The 17773-nt window shown below is 35.5% G+C and overlaps 2 protein-coding genes across 2 annotated transcripts in view; both read left to right on the top strand.

The window, feature by feature from the left end:
- The window catches only part of LOC142341767 (myosin-VIIa-like), a 74108-nt gene extending 57921 nt beyond the window's left edge, over positions 1-16187 (top strand). The window contains exons 16-17 of the mRNA XM_075392985.1: positions 12215-12412; positions 14653-16187. Coding sequence (XP_075249100.1) covers positions 12215-12412; positions 14653-15462 — 1008 coding nt within the window. The 3' untranslated portion in view covers positions 15463-16187. The remainder of the gene's footprint in view (positions 1-12214; positions 12413-14652) is intronic.
- LOC142341766 (uncharacterized) overlaps positions 1-17773 on the top strand; it is a 553339-nt gene that overhangs the window by 3250 nt on the left and 532316 nt on the right. The gene's annotated exons all lie outside the window — the stretch shown is intronic.

Genomic DNA, 17773 nt, shown 5'->3' with positions numbered 1-17773 from the left:
AATATATCTCGAGTTGACCAGATTACAGATTTGGGTATTGAAGTGTCGAGCACATTAAAGTGGAGCTATCATTTTAGAATTAAACTCGTGAAAGCTCAAAGAGCTCTAAATTATTTGAAACATAGCGTTCCATACGGTCTTTCCTCTGGTGTTAAGTTTAATTTATACAAAGCATGCGTTCTATCAGTATTGTTATATGGCTACCCTGCCTGGTACCCGGACATTATCCATATGCGTAGGTTAGAACTCTTGAAACTACAAGGTCTTAGGTGGTGCTTTGGACCGGGTGACTATGCTGGCTTGTTGATTACATCGAATTCCCTGCCAGTTGCCTATCAGCTGATTGAGAGTGATTTACATTTCTTCTCTGCTATAATGTGCGAACAAAATTGTCTAAGTTTTAACGATTTCTTCACAATTGAGACAAAGAGTGTAAATACTCGTATTATGGACCTGGAACGCTTAGTCGTCTCGCGAGCAAGAAAACGTATTACAGAGAAGTCCTTCTTCTTCCGAGTGCAAAGAGTGGTCAATGACACAGCTGATCTTCTGAATGTCGGTATAAGCAGCTTCAAATCGAAAAACCCATGTCAAGAGCTTATACATAAATGTCTTTTGAACTTAACAAAAACGAAATATGACATCAATAATACGTGTACTTGGGCTTTAAAATGTAGATGTAGTGTTTGCGCAGGATAGGCTTTATTTTAATGTTTTAGTTCATTCTTTTTTGTAATTATTAACCTTAATTTCTTTTGACATGTTAACAATGCTAACTCTATTTATGATACTGTAATATCCTATCAAAGGTAATAGAAGTCTTTTACTACTACTACTACTACTACTACTACTACTACTACTACTACTACTACTACTACTACTACTACTACTACTACTACTACTACTACTACTACTACTACTACTACTACTACTACTACTAGATGAATTAACTGACTGCAATCGTAAGGCGAATGTAATCATTAATGATTGTTAATTTTTGTTGCTCTTCAGCGTTTGAAATATTCACATAAATGCAACTGCATGCAAATCTGTTTTTTCAACTATCTTATGCATGGTTTCTTCAATATTATGCATTTATATTTTGATAACACACCGCAAGTTGCAATTCAGGATTGTCAGAAGTATTTCGGAATTAGTCAGGCTCAATGCTGAATTAGACTGTGAATATAACTCCGTTCATCAGATTGAAATGGATAAATTAAAAACTTGAATTGTCAAACAACTCAGTTTTTTGAAACCACTGAAACTCAATGCTTTGTTTATCAAAATAACTATCTTATCAACAGTACATTTGGTTTGAAACCTATGTGGTACAATAGTACATTTTAGTTTGAGTTCATTAATTTGGTGCAACCAATTTAGTTCAATTTCTGTTTAACTTAATTTAGTTCAATTTCCTTATTTTAATTTGTTCATTTATTCAGTTTAATTTTGAAGATCAAATCCGATGATTTCATACTTGTTAATTTGTTTATATCCTATGCATGATCTTTTGTCTGTTCACCTTGTCTCGTGATTGTCAGTTGCCGCAATTTAGTAATGTTATCTTGTGAACAAATTGTGAAACATTTTTGTTAATCTTGCCTAATTTCATTCTTTTCAATTTCGTATTTCAAAATAGTTGACTCTCTCTCTCTTAACTAGATTTCAATCCGCCAAAGTCTAAATTCAGACGCATCAAAAATTTGGTATCTTTGGCTAAGCGAAATACCCGATAGTTAGTCGAACGTGATTTCGCTCCGCCAAATCAACCTAGAGTTTGTAACTCAAATAATCAATATTTGAATAACAAAACAAAGCCTAAATTCGCTCCGCCAATTCACTCTTAAATTGGCCGAAGTAAAGAACGCTAATTGGCGCTACGAAACAATTCAAATCTACAGATTGCAAATCTGTATGACATGGCGCAGCCAGCTCGAGAATCGAGAACAACACCGCTGTCGATAGAGCCATTTTGGGAACGACCAACCTCAGACCCACCAATTAGATGGGAGAAATGGAGAATTCAATTAAAACTAGCGATTCTCGCTCGCGAGAACATAACTATAGACACATTGCTTCAACCCAAACCATCGACAGTTCGCCTACCAGTGGAACCGAAGTACGAAATGCCAATTGACGACACAACCGAGGAAGCAGAAAGAGAACGTAGAGTAAGAAACAACCAGCTGAAGCTACAATGGGAACTAAAGTGTCAAAAAATAACCGAAGCGGGAATACTATGTGGAGAGCGTCCTTGGAATTTGTGCAATCAGAAATGCGTGTCCCTGTTGTACCTCAGTATTGGTACTGAAGGAAGACGACTATTAACACAAAAATTCCCGCACGACAACATTTACGATTTGACTACTCTAAAACTCTGGGAAATGATGGAAATTGCCTTTATCCGCCCAAGAAACATCACATTCGATCGATTTGTGTTCTTCTCTCGGAAGCAAAAGAAGGGCGAGACTGTAGAGCAATTCTACAGCATCTTAAAATAACTAGCTGAAAATTGTGATTTTGAAAACCGTGAAGAAGCCATCATCAGGGACATTTTCATCACTAACATGCTAGACGATGACATTCAGCGAGAGCTTCTAAGGGACACAGTCGAACCAGAGAGGGAACTCAGCATTGCAGTAAACATGGAAATGGGTAATCAGAATCAGCAAAGAATTTCATCTAATAACGGAGCAACTGGCAGTACGGTAAACACAGTACACCAATTCAATCGATTTCGCGGCGCGGGAGTAGGAGGACCTCAATCAAGCAGAACAGCCACAAATCGTGCATCCATTGGTCAATGCCGTGGTTGTGGTCAAGTCTGGACACCTACACATCGTCAGGTTTGCCCCGCAATGGGTAAGAAATGTAATCACTGTGGTTTGCAAAACCATTTCGCTAAAGTTTGTCGTCGAAGACTTAATTCTACAAGAAACACTCAACAAACTAATCGCATTAACAATATAGATACGGCAGAAACATCTAATCAAAATTCTAGCCAGAAAAGTCTAAACGTCAATTATATCAATTATAATGCGCAAATCAATTCAGACTATGATTCTTCGGATGATAATTACGTTGCCACTATTGAAAATACGAGTTCCCCAAATTTGACACTGAAAAATTTAACACTAACAATTGGAAACACAAACTGCGATTTACTTCTAGACTCTGGTTGTGGTTGTACCATTATTAATATGTCACTCGCAAGAGAAATAATGTTCAATTGCGCTCAATCACAATGGTCGGAGAAAAGACCATTGGAATTGAAGTCATTTTCGAATGATATCGTCCAACCTCTTGGCACTTTGAAAACGCCGGTAAAATGCAATGATTGGAGTATACAGGAGGCAAAAATAACAGTTGTATCCGATGGATTTAGACCAATATTAGGACGGGACCTTTTTGACCAGTTAGGTATTACAATTTCTCAGAAGCCTTGCCCGCAATCTGAAGTTAATAATATAGATCCACCTTGTGCAATCAAGAAATCAATGGCAAAGGAATTTCCTGATTTGATATCTCGAATTGGGAAATCAAAAAACCACATGGTCAATTCAAAATTTTACAAAAATTATCGAGTAATACATCAAAAAGGACGAAAAGTACCCATTCACCTCCAACCGCAAGTGAAAATTGAATTAGAAAATTTGTTAAACGAAGGACATATTGAAAAGTTAAACAACTGTTCAGATCAATTTTTCATATCTCCGATTGTCATTACGGTAAAAAAGGATAAGTCAATCAAAATAGCACTTGATTCAAAAATCCTAAACAAAGCTATTCATAAAAACAAGTATCAAATGCCTAATATAGATTCGCTAAATCAAACGATTTCGCAAACACTGTCAACGGCGCCGCAGGAGACTGCTTATTTCACAACTCTTGAATTGCAATACGCTTATAGTCAATTAAAGCTACACAGTGATACGGCCCGCCATTGTAACTTCAATATAGTAAGTGGTGATATGACTGGCACATATCGATTTAAAACTGGATTTTACAGGCTGACGGACATCCCGGCGGAGTTCCAAAAAGCTATTGATTGTACCCTAGCCGGTTTAGAAAATACTTTCTGTTTCCTAGATGACATTTTGATCGTTAGTAGAGGTGGAATCGAAAAACATCTTCACTTAGTACGAAAATGTCTAATAAAACTGGATCAGGAAAATTTACGCATAAATCTGGCAAAATGTCATTTCGCAAAAGAGACGATTGAATGGCTCGGTCATAATATTACGCAGTCTGGTGTAACCCCACTTTCAAGTAAAACAGATGCAATCGGAAAATTATCGGCACCTACTAATCTTAAAAAACTTCGCTCTTTTATGGGATCTGTACACCATCTTGGAAAATTTATTCCAAATTTATCACAATTATGTTACCCCCTCCGACCATTGCTTAAGAAAAATTCGAAATTTCTCTGGACGGAAGAGCACGATAAACAGTTTTCTTTAATAAAAGAACAAATTACGGAAACAACTGAAAATAAACATTTCAACCCGGATTTGGAAACGCGAATTAAATGTGACGCCTCGCGTAAGGGATTGGGATGTGCATTGGAGCAACAAACACCTAATGGGTGGCATACGGTAGCATTCGCGTCGCGATTTTTGAACTCTGTTGAAGACAGATATAGCATAAACGAACTAGAACTTCTGGGTGTTGTTTGGTCAGTGGAACACTTTAAGTATTATTTATACGGCAAACCCTTTACTGTGATAACTGATCATAGAGCCCTTCTCTCTATTATGAGAGAAAACAGATCCAATAAATCATATAATAGTAGACTGACACGATGGGTAGATCGTTTACTACCATTTGAATTCTCGATTGATCACCTTCCGGGCACAAAAATGGGATTAGTGGATTATATATCTCGCGACCCGCATCAACAAGCTGCTAATATATCCACATACGACGAGCAATTCATTGTAGCTAAATTGGATATAATTAAGCGTAGCGCGAAACGCTTCTTATTAAATGCTGAAAATTACGTCGATTTCGCAGCGCAAAATCAATCTACAAATTGCGTCGTAAATAATCCAAATTCCACTAATAACTTATGTAGTGATTTCGCACCGCGAAATCCAGAACATTCTACAAGCACGCAAATTGACGACTCAATTAGCGAATTAACGATAAATAATTTAAATTCCATCCCCAAAACCGAAACAACTAACATTCCTCACTCGCTTTTTGCCTTAAACCGACCCACCGAACAGTCACACTCTAGTCTAAATCACTTTCAACGCATCGCAACAAAATTCAAGAACGTCTATATGATGTCTCAATCACCTTCTGACGACGACACACTGATGACTGTAAAACAATCGACCCCTTCGAGAGTCCGATTTGCAGAGGCGGGGCCTTCTACTGTTCAAGCGGCACCTGTGACCCCCATTACACCTACTACAGATACAACAGCCACTTCGCCTTCAGTAGACGACTTGTACATGGATTCCTTCAACTTCGCGCTTTCAAAAATCTTCGCAAGCTCTCTCATGGCCAGCCTGACAACAAAGGACGCGATCTTGAAAGAGATTCGCGACTGCATTTTGACGTCCAATGAAGACAGATGCAGACAAATCTCACCCTACATTCATTCCTTCTGGAAGGACTTACACGTGAAGAATGGGTGTGTTTGCATAGACGACAGAATTGAACTCCCACATGCTATCAAGGATGCGTATGTAGACGCAATCCACGCAACTCACCCTGGCACATGGGGAATGACGGATATGGCAACACACGCGTGGTGGCCATACATGCACAGGGATATTGCCACCAAAACAGCAAAGTGCAACCCATGTGTCAAAATTGGTAAAAATTTAAAACCTATTATACCAGCAAATAAATGGGCACCATTAAAGCTATGTAAAGTTCCTAATGAAGAGATTCAAATTGATTTTGGAGGACCCATTTATAATGAGAAAAATCAAGAGATTTATTGTCTTGCATGTATTGATCGATTTTCGAAATTCCCAACAGCAAAGGTATTTGATAGACCCAATGCAGATAATATTTTAAAGTTTCTTCAAGAATATCTTTTGCTACACGGTATACCCCGCGCGATTAGATTGGATCAGGCTAGATGTCAAACGGGGCATCGAATTAAAACATTTTGTAATCAAAATAATATACAGCTAATCGAGGCGCCAATACACGACCACAGAGCTATTGGTTTGGTTGAAAGACTCATTCAAACAATCAAGAATCGCTTAGCCTGTATTAAAACGGCGGCGCAAAATCAATTTAACATGAAAGCATCAATAAATTCAATAATTTATCAGTTACGAATATGTCGTCAAAAGACTATTGGAATATCACCTTTTGAGGCACATTTTGGCAGAAAAGCGAATACACCATTAAGCAATATAACGACTAATCCAGATTCAAAAAGTTTAACTTACAAAAATATTCTTAACAAATATTTAGATTTGGAGACTGTCAAATGGGATCAGCTCATCACAGACGACAATTGGAACAATGATGAGCGAAGCGACATAGAAATGGAAATAAACAAGGACAAACTGGGCAAAGAGGCAATGAAAAGACAGAGGGACGACCCAAATAAAGAATCGAGATTAATTTCTCATCCAGATGTTGGCCAACCGATACCAAGAACAGAATCGTCACTGGAGCTCAAATTGGCAAAGAAAAAACCACAAATAAAACGATCAAAGAAAAGTCTCGACGGTCTATACGACGTACTTGCACCAGGATCGTCAGTCATTAAAACAACCGAAAACACCTCAGTAATCAAAGAACCGGGCAAGAGAGAGGTTACAATACGGAATTCTGACCTCGCAAAGTTCGGCACAAAGGCGGAACGAGAAACAGATTTGCAAATATATGCAAATAGACGCCCGAAAATCCCCACGAGAAAAACAACGGAGGAAATCATTCATCACCATGCAAAAGAACTAAGAAAAAAGTTAGAAGGTGGAAAGAAAATGAAACACAGAAAAGTGGCAGATGACGTCAGCACATTGTCGTTCATTCACTCTAACGTAACACGCGCCCTCAGAGTAAGAATGCCGACCAAGCCAATGAAACAACAGACAACGGCGCCGCGAAATCAAACCACGGAGTCGAATAACGATCCCGCAGTGCCAATGGAACTACCGACTTCAAGCATCATTATCGCGGAGCCACCAAGCAGACCGAAAAGAAAAGCAGCCACGAAAGCATCCGCAGCGCTAATTCCTTCAAAGAGAAAACGCTCTGCCATTTCAACAACAGAATCGGATGAGTCTGTGAATCCAATTCAATCATGCCCTCCCACAACACCAAGTACTTCAGCAATTGGAAAACAGAAGAGACGGCAAAATATTAAAAAACAACAAATCGAAAACAAGTCCATAATCTCTGCAATACAAACGGCTGCAGCGCAATCCAATCAAGAGGAGTCAAACTTCACAGTCGGCCCATGCTCCCCAACAACTTCCTACCCCACTCAATTCTACGTCTCTCCGAATTACGAGGAACCAGAGTTGTCTATGACAGTTGGCGAAGCGGAGAGGTATTATGAAAGCGAAAGCTATTAATGAGTAAAACTGACCATTCAAAACTCTGTCTAAAACATTACAGTATTAATTATTTAACAAGTACATATTTCTTATTAATTTTCTGATAAATAACATGTTATTTATTTCCGGCAAGGGGGAAATGTGGTACAATAGTACATTTTAGTTTGAGTTCATTAATTTGGTGCAACCAATTTAGTTCAATTTCTGTTTAACTTAATTTAGTTCAATTTCCTTATTTTAATTTGTTCATTTATTCAGTTTAATTTTGAAGATCAAATCCGATGATTTCATACTTGTTAATTTGTTTATATCCTATGCATGATCTTTTGTCTGTTCACCTTGTCTCGTGATTGTCAGTTGCCGCAATTTAGTAATGTTATCTTGTGAACAAATTGTGAAACATTTTTGTTAATCTTGCCTAATTTCATTCTTTTCAATTTCGTATTTCAAAATAGTTGACTCTCTCTCTTAACTAGATTTCAATCCGCCGAAGTCTAAATTCAGACGCATCAAAAATTGGTATCTTTCGCTAAGCGAAATACCCGATAGTTAGTCGAACGTGATTTCGCTCCGCCAAATCAACCTAAAGTTTGTAACTCAAATAATCAATATTTGAATAACAAAACAAAGCCTAAATTCGCTCCGCCAATTCACTCTTAAATTGGCCGAAGTAAAGAACGCTAATTGGCGCTACGAAACAATTCAAATCTACAGATTGCAAATCTGTATGACAACCTACATCAATATTTAATTTAGAAATATTATCCCCTTTAAAATTCAATCAATTGCCTCTACGTTTAGTAAAATCGCCAACGTAATTGTTGAAATTGCTCAATTTTTGTAAGACTTGAGTTAACAGGATAATAGTGCAAAATTAAACAACTAACATACCAAGCCTAGCTCCCATGAAAAGTGTGCTTTAGGAGCAACACCAACAACTTGGAAATATTGTATATGAAGGTTGCGATTTGATGCTTTGCTTTTTTAATAAAAACAAAGAGGATCGATAATGTGGTTTGCACATAAAGTTCCAATCCCGCTCATCGCACATTTGGCATAGATGTCTACCAAATGAGGAACAGATAGAAAACCCCAAAAACATTCAATTGTTTTTTAAAAAATGTGTATGAACAAAATGATCAGTTCCAACGCAGATAACTCAGAGGAGTAAAAATGCCTCATTAGATTGATAGATCAGCACTTATTAAGAAAGGAAGTCAAGACAAACAACAAAAACAACAAACATTAATTACATCCTGAACTTTATGTCTATTTAAAAAAACATTTTGGCAGCGTCAGATAAAACTGAAAGTAAACAAAACAACTTGTAATTCACTTTTATATTACTAGAAGAGATATGGGACCACTCCATAATAAAGCTCGGCAACAATTAGACAAAAAAACAAAAAAGCAAAGTTAAAATTTTGGCTTAAATTAAAGAAAACAATTAGTTTCAAAGGAATGAAAACCAGAAGATAGCAATTGAAGACATTAAGTTTATGATCTCATACCTCTCCATAGGCGGGCATGAAGGCCTGTCTTCCTTCAATTTTGATGCGGTTACAAAAAGAACAGCAAATAGAGACATAGAGAATTCAATTAAACTTTGCAAAAAAACGCTGTCGAAGCCGTAAATGAGTTTTTTTGCCCAAAAAAAGATGTTAAACGACTGCCTATAACGCCAGTAATGTGGTATACTAGTTCCTTTTAATGAGAATAGGTAAAAAGTAATCATGAGAGCCAATAGCTACAAAAAAAATTTTAGACAGCTTCAATGATTTGTCTAAAGAAAGCTTTGAGATCTGTAATTATTCAGAAAATGTCCCTATGCGTCTACAAAAAGTGCGTCAAACTCAAACAAAAGTTAAAAATTAGTGTACTTTTTTTGCAAAAAAATTGTGTTGAAGCGAATAACTTCATAACAAAATCAATAAAAAACATTAGACCTTGTACACTTGCAGCTCTCCGCAATTGCAAAAATGTGAAATGTGGCCTGTGATAAACGAGACTAGGTAGCAAATACACGAACAAGAACAAAAAATTAATAAACGTTCTACCATCAGCTATCTACTCAAACGAGAGTAAAGGCTCATTTATTTCTCCATAGAAAGCCAATGAGACTTGTCAAAAATCCAGGAAATTTCTTACCACTAAAGACAAAGTGCAAACGACAGTGAAAGACATATGTATAAAATTCAATTAAATTCTTCGGCAAAGGGGGTGTCGAAGCCGTTTAAATCATAGTCCCTGCCTTTAAAGTCTTCTATATGTTCAATTACGCCTTATTGTGAACGCCAAAGATGCAAAATGTAACTTTAAAATAAGGCGATAATGTGACCATAAGAGAAAAGAACATGCAGAATGGGTCAATGCCTAAAAATAAAAAAGTTTGAAATTTAGTATTATCCAAGCCATAAGACCATAAATTAACGCTCAAAAAAGTTCAAACTTTATGGCAGTAGAAATAAGACGAAGAACAAGCATTCTTTCGTTGCTGACACAAAGCTACAAGTTGACCAAATTAAGAGAAAAACAGTGGCAAATGTCATTATGCCATTGTTTATTTGAAAATCACTCATTTTTAAAAGTCAAATCAACCAAAATTTCCCGAGTAAAAAATCTAGATATTCTAATTCAAAACTGCTTATGAAGCCAATTGAACCTGTCAACATTGAATTTTGATTTGAATTGTTCTTTCTTTAACTAACATAAAAGAGATCGAATTTATTTTAAAAAGAGACGAGATGATTACAATCCGAGTTATTTTTGGATTGCAATAGTCCAAAATTGAACCCAACCAGCTTTACTACTGCTGTTTTTCCACTAAGAGCACTCAATGGTTTCGAATTTTATAAATCTATATGATTTGTTAGTTAAAAGATCAAAAATAAATGCTGCAATTTTGATAATCATAGAGTAAAATTTTCAAAAAACGGCAAAAATTTAATTCCCGAATTTTCTCAGTTGTAGTGGAAGTAGGACCAGCTACCTTAGTTTTTACAAAGAACGTGTTTGTTGTTTTTGGGTGTGTTCTTCCGGCAAATTTAATCAAAGTGGACTAAACACGCTTATTTCGGGCAATTTTTGCTGAAAAAGGCTGATTTTTAAAATAATTAGCCAAATTTTTAGCATAAAAATAAAATCAAAATAATTAACAAAACTTTTTGTCTTCAAGAATAAGATCAACAGTACTATTGATAACATTTTTTTACATATTTTAGCAAAATTGACAAATCTTTATGCAAAAGTTTCGGAAAATGTTAATGAAAATAAGCATATTGGTCTAATATTCACAAAATTTTAAACCACAATATTTCGCTCTAGAATACGAGATTCAAAAAATCTTTGTTATTCCATATTCTCCGCCGGACGGGCTTTTTAATGATATCACTCTCAACTCTCTACGATGAATATATCGATCGGTCAAAATTGTCTGAACAAAAAAAAACCAGTTGAGTATATAGTTCCCCCCTCAAGAGTGGTCGGAACAATGGAGACTACTATCACTGCTATTAAATTAATTCACTTTGTCCTTTCTGAAAACTGATCGAACCTCACATTTCAGAGCGTTAGTTACCACACAGTATAGTTTGATTAAATAAGAGTTTGGAAAAAAATTAAAAGGCTGTAAATTGAGGGCAATTAAATTTTAGTGATCGTTTGGACGCCAAATAGCTTGACAGCTGAATTGTTTGTGCTTAGCTCTGAGGTACTTTTTCTTTTGGCAGAAGAAAGTTTTAAAACAAACGGCTACAAAAGAACTGAATTTTCTTATTGTGTCTGTCATTCTGCTAATGTCAGCCAACATTTTTCATGCAAACGTTTTTTATGCAAGTTTTATAAAATGGTTTTTTGTTATTCCAATATAGCACAAACGCACTATTTGAACGTTTATTTTTATTTCCTTTCATTGCTTAAAGAAACCTATGAAAGCCAATTTCAGAGCAGGTAAAAATTGGTTGCGTAATTTATAACAGGCAAGTTCAAGTTTTAAAATACCTAAGTTTGCAGTGCCAGAAGATAAAATGCCAGAATATTCTGTCTACATAATCAGAAGTTGGCGCTAATGAAGTTGCTGCATTTTCATCTTTAGAAGTTAAGTGTTTCAATTAAAGTTACGAGACTATGGAGAATTCAATTGAAATTCTGACACCACATCTACGTGGTTATGGATAAACACCTAAAGTTCAGTGACTTCAGGCGCAGTCATGTAAACTATACTTGAAGCACGCACGTCACATTGATGTTTTAAAATTCTTCTGGATCTGTGCAGATTCTTGATGGCCAAATTTTTATACAGATTGCCAAGTTTTAAAACTTCCAAAATTTTTGTTAAATTAAAGCAAGACGGTTTCGAAGCTGTATAGATTTAGATTTTTCTCCTGGTTGAATATAAGTCGTCTGTCATTTAGTCTACCAACGATCTGAGAAGACGTCAAATTTGTTAGATCCTTAGTTGACAAATTTTGGTATTGAGCAAGTTAAAAATGAGAAATTTAATTTTTTTAATTGAATTTTGCCGTTTTTCTCAAAGCGACGATGCCTAATCTTTTTGTGAAATGCTTTGCCGTTTCTGCTAAGCCGTTTCAACTTGCTTCTGTTTTCATTTTCTCATAATTTTTTGTTTTATTATAACTAACCCTTATATATGCTATAATGCAAACTTCTACCTTTAGGTGATCAGTGTGGAGGATAATGAATACTTCTTTGACTTCATCCGGTACATCACAGACTGGATCAAGAGAGAGAAGTGTAGTCCAGAGAGGTACTATCTCGACACATTCGAGTACCAACTATTCTTCATGAAGAAGACTTGGACAGATACCATCCCTGGCAAGGATCCCGTTGCAGACAACATCTTCCACTACTATCAGGCACTCATTCTTCATTACTCACTTAGTTTGCACTAATGAATCTTAATTATAAAGCATGTCCCAAACAGTTGAAATAAGCGGACGTCTCAAAAACCACTGCACGGATTTCAGAGGTCAAAGTTCAAATTTCTCATGCAAAAAAAAACAGCTGAAATGGAGCTGAAGGCGCTGAACGTTTGTTTTCATCTTAATTTCATGAAACTGACTATAGTTTTCTTGAGACCCCGATCTTTCTTAATCAAAAGGCGGCACATGATTGCAATTCGCAATTAAAATACTTTTCTTCATCTAAATGAGCCTTGAATTTTGCCCGACTCAAAATCAATTCTAGGCTTTTGCCTGACCCAAACTTTAACGCCGTAATTGTGCTTGACCAAAATAAGAAAATTTTAAGAAAATTAATTGAGCTTAAGTCAAATCACAGGCCGAGAGAATGGCTTTTCATGAGTTTCTAACCTATATTGTTTCAGAAAAATTTGTATACACTTTAAATACAATAGTGTTTATGACTTAGTCATCGGGCATGTTCCTTCATGCAATTAAATTCATAAGAGGCTCCTGCAAAATAATTTTTGAAACTTTATGTAACAGATCAGTTGAAAAACGGCACACTAAAATCATATATAACGGAATGGAAACTGTAATGGGTAGACTGCTTAATTTCACTCAATCAAATTAAAATGGTACGTAAACGTTTCTCCTTTACTTAAAAACTTGGACGTATGCTGCAACATCTTAAAATCTTATTGCCTATGACGTAATCAAGGAGCATGCTTTATCATGAGTCGAAACACAGAAAAAAACAGCAATCAGAGAACAACAAGTTTAGCAAAGCTTTTTAATTCATAAATTTGGTACTGAAACAATAAAGTTATCACACTATAATCATGATACTAAAACTTTGAGTAAATTGGCAATATAGTAAACTGTTAACGATTGTTTTCATTGAAAAAACTCATATTTTTGGCTTTTCCGGCGAACAGAACAGACAAAACAGTCCCGGACAAAACAGCACCAGACAAAACAGTCCCAAATATCATAATGTTCCCAGACAAAACAATCCCAGACAACATAGTCCCAATAAAATGACAAAAACATCCCCAGACAAAATAACCCAATTAAAAACAGAGGTCAACATATTTATATATATATATATATATATATATATATATATATATATATATATATATATATATACCTTAACAAAGAAACTCCTTAAATTATTCATATGATTGCGTGTCATTGGAAATATTTTACTCTGATTATAACATAGTTTTACCAAATTATTTATTTTGAACCAAATTTGTGGTTTTCTTAATCTTAATCTTAATTAGAAACAATGTACTCTAAGCTTAACTCTTAGATTTGTTTGTAAGTTGTAGATTATTTTACTGTTGTTTTGATATTTTTGAAAACTATTCTGTCTTGGGCTATCTTGTTCTTGTCTGCTTTAAAAGATAATTTTGTCTAAGCTTTTTTCTGCAGATATTTTTTAATTGGGGACTGTTTGGACCGAACATTCATTTTTCTATTTTTTTTCAAACGCAATATCCTGGTCAAAACAATGTTTAGAGTTGCTGCACGTAAAATTTGGCATCTGTACAATTAAAAGAGCGCCGGTGACAAGAACTTCTAAAGCATAAGAAAAACAGAATTGTGAGAAGGCCGAATAAATTGTATTCAACTAATTGTCAAGCTTTTACTCGAACCCTGAAAAAGATTTTACTGGACTATGAAAAAAATTTTGTTTATAGTCCTTTCCTAGCAACTAACTTCCGGTATACTCAGGGTTTTATCTGAAAGTTTTAGCACTTATAATGACTATAGTTCACGATTACGATTTCTTAAGTTAAACTCAAGCTCGCACTGCAATTTCGAAAAATTTTTGATCCAGAAAACTTTTTTATTTTTCTGATTGATTTTGTCCTAAAAGGTATTCGCTAATATTTACGACTTTATTCCAGTTTTTGCTACTTTTTGGTTCATGGCTAATTGTTCCCTTGCTTTGATAGTTTGTATGACACAATATGTATAAATGCTAATAGTCCACCGTTTGAAGAAAAATTCGTGATTCATACAAAAACTCTTGTAAGTAGCCCCTATGGCTAGCATATTTGCTCTCAGTAGATTTGTTAGGTGAAATTACTTCTGCTCGCGTTTTGTAGCACCCTGCTGAAGTTGCTAGTAGGAAAAGTCCATTCGGCCCGATTATTTCCGAATTCCAATTAATTTTTTTTAAGGAAATTCCAAAACTCAATCGAGGCTACCACGACATTTCGTTGGACCAAGCTGCCTACCTAGCGGCACTGCAATACAAAGTACTTTTCGGAGAGAGTTCTGGTCAGAAGTTGTCTCAAAATATCCTCCAAAACTTACGCAATTTTGTCCCCGAAGGACTGATTAAATGCCAAACTAACGAAGAATGGAAGACGCAAATCATCACCAAACTTAACAATTTGAACAACGTCAAAACGGCTGAAGATGCAAAGTTGAAATTTCTGCAGTTAATTTACCAGTTGCCAACTTTTGGAAGTGCATTTTTTGAAGTGAAACAATCGCAAAATTTCGATTCTTCATTTCCTCAAAATCTTTTGGTGGTTATTAACAAACATGGGGTGAACCTTCACAGCCCAATTACTAAGAAAAACTTGATGACGTTTGACTTGACCCAGATCTCAAACTGGAGGTCCGGAAAGGATTACTTCCACATTACGTTTGGAGGCAATTCGAAAAGCCCGCGCAATCAAATGCTGTTTGAAACCTCGTTGGGATATAAAATGGATGACCTTTTGACCTCTTATGTGAAGCAACACTTAAAAATGAAGCAAGAACGAGCAGCAATGGCAAGTTCAAGGTCAACTTCGTCTTCGGGAGTTAAAGCTCAAGGTGACAATTTGGCCGTTAGGGGTCACAATCGGACGACATCTAGCGTATCTTCATCCTCATCAGTTTATAGTGCAATCAATTATAATAACAACCAATCAGGTTCAACTTCATCGCACATTCCATCATCTTCGCACTCTCAAAATCCAATGACTAAAGTACTCTAAAACTATCAATAACTGCCTTCATTTTTTCTTGTATACTGTGAACAATTTTTTCAGCTTCAGTATAACAGTTTTACGCCAAAAGCTGTGAGGATACCGAAATTGAGGTGCCAGGTGGAAATGGGTATGATCAGACCGTCCCAAACGGAATTTGCGCTGGACCAGAACGTTCCAGACTGATATCATATCGCATGTGCAGACTTTCATGTGCTCACAATTTAAATTAAAGCGTTCTTAAGTTTAGAAGTTTGTGTGTTCTTGCGCAGACATTTGTGCATCCAAAATTTAATTTCGTGCTCTCTTAAGCTTAAACTTTCATGCGTTAAAAACGGTTTGTGCTTTCTTCGTGGATTGAAAGTTGTTCAGGCGTTCAAGCAAGTTTTTAAAAGGTCGAGATACGAATTCATTTTTCACCTAATAATGCATCCTGATAACATATTTATGATACTATCAATATAGTTAGTATAATAGGAAAGCAATGCAAAGATGCTAGCAAAGCAAAGAGGTTGTTTTTTTTCGAAAAAATAAGGAGTTTCATGTATTTCAAAAGGTAGTAATACTTTTCACAGCCTATCACATCATCACCATCATTTCAGCTTAGAATCGATTTATCTTTGGTGAATTTTCCTAATTAAGATTTATAGCATCATAATTTCACGGGAATTTGTTTTATCAATTATTAAATTATCGCAGTCTTCTTTTATTTTATTATTGATATGTACTGAATTCAATGGTCAGCAAATTTAAATAAATTTTCATCATTGAGTTCATTTTTGAAAAAAAAAATCAGAAGCTCAAATTTGCGATTTTTGAAATCAGAGACGCCAAATGCAGAAATTTTTGTCGCTTATATCGATATGATGATGGTTCAAAAGCAGAATTAACTATTTTATCCTCAACGTGTTGAAAGCCTAACACATTAGCAAAAATCCACAAATTCTTGGTCTGCATGTGAATGTAGACTTGATCGATTGCTTTTTAAATAATTTGGCGTCAAAAGTTGTCTTCTATTTTCTAATAGTTCATTGAAATTTCATGAAGGGCAGGGCAGCAATTTGGCTCTGTGTCTATATATGCAACAAAACCAAGTTTGTATTGTGTGGTAAGTAGAGCAAAGGAAAAATTATTTCTCTCAATGAGATATTTTCACTCAGCTGCAGATATGGTAAATGTTATATTCCAACAGATAATTTATATGGATCATTTTGGTATCACAAAAGTCAAGTGCCATCTGAGAAATCTCAATATGACGGTTTATAAAAACCAACTAACATGAAGGAACGATGAGATTTTGGAATATGCACATGTGCACATCCGAACCAGCAATAGCAAATAGGAAAAACCTATTTGTAGACCAGAACATAGCAGTGAATTCGAGGGAGTAGAAGCAACAAAAAAAAACCAATTTATCAAAAATCATCAAGTTTTTCAGCTCTACAAAATATCGTTTTCATTTAGGGTCTATTGCAAGCGAAAGAGGTGTTTCGCTCTAACTGTGAAAAAAAATTCTCAAAAAAAGAGAGAACAGGAAAGGCAGTTTACTTTATCTTCCATTTTTGAACTTGACCAATAGATCCAGATTCGACAACTAGAACCATTCGAAAAAAAGTTACCCTGCCACAAGGTAATCTAAAAAAAGACTTCAAACCAGTACTTATAATACCTATATTTATCGTACCTAATATAAAAAACCCGAGGTATAATTGTTTAGCAGTAACGTAATTGATGAATTGAATTTATGAGGTTTTCACTGTAACTAACAGACTTGCATTTGATCATTAACTGATTGCACTTGAACTCAAGGAGAGCAAAAAAGATTTTTGTTTCCTACTCTGAAACAATCATACAATTGTCTGAATAATTGCCTGCTGTCTTTGTTTTTTGGGCCTCGCAGGTAATGCCAGAGCCCAAAAATTTGTTACTGAAAACATTTCTTCAGTCCCTCTTTGAGAAATAAAACCGTTGCTACTCGTGGCATCGATCTAAGATGAGACAAAAATGCGATTTGCTCAAATTCAAATAGAAGTGATAAAGTTGGTTGTTTTGATAAATTATTACACTCCTTGAGTCCTCAAACAAATTGATTTGTCTTGCACAAAAATTGCAAATCTTCTCTTCAATCTATATCTTTTTGACATTGAAGCCGGTATAATTACTGATAATTTTTTTTTCGACTGTGTTGAAGCATGGACAAAAGGACAAAAGGACATAATTCTTCAGTGGTGATCAAAACTTCTTTGCTCCAGAATGAAAACTCCCAAGTTTTAGTGAGTAGATCGGTATTTTTGCTTGGGCAACAGGACTTTAGTCAACT

This window comes from Convolutriloba macropyga, chromosome 6, assembly GCF_964194025.1.
Source record: "Convolutriloba macropyga chromosome 6, txConMacr16.3, whole genome shotgun sequence".
Lineage (NCBI taxonomy): Eukaryota > Metazoa > Xenacoelomorpha > Acoela > Convolutidae > Convolutriloba > Convolutriloba macropyga.
This window is presented reverse-complemented; position numbering and strand designations above follow the sequence as displayed.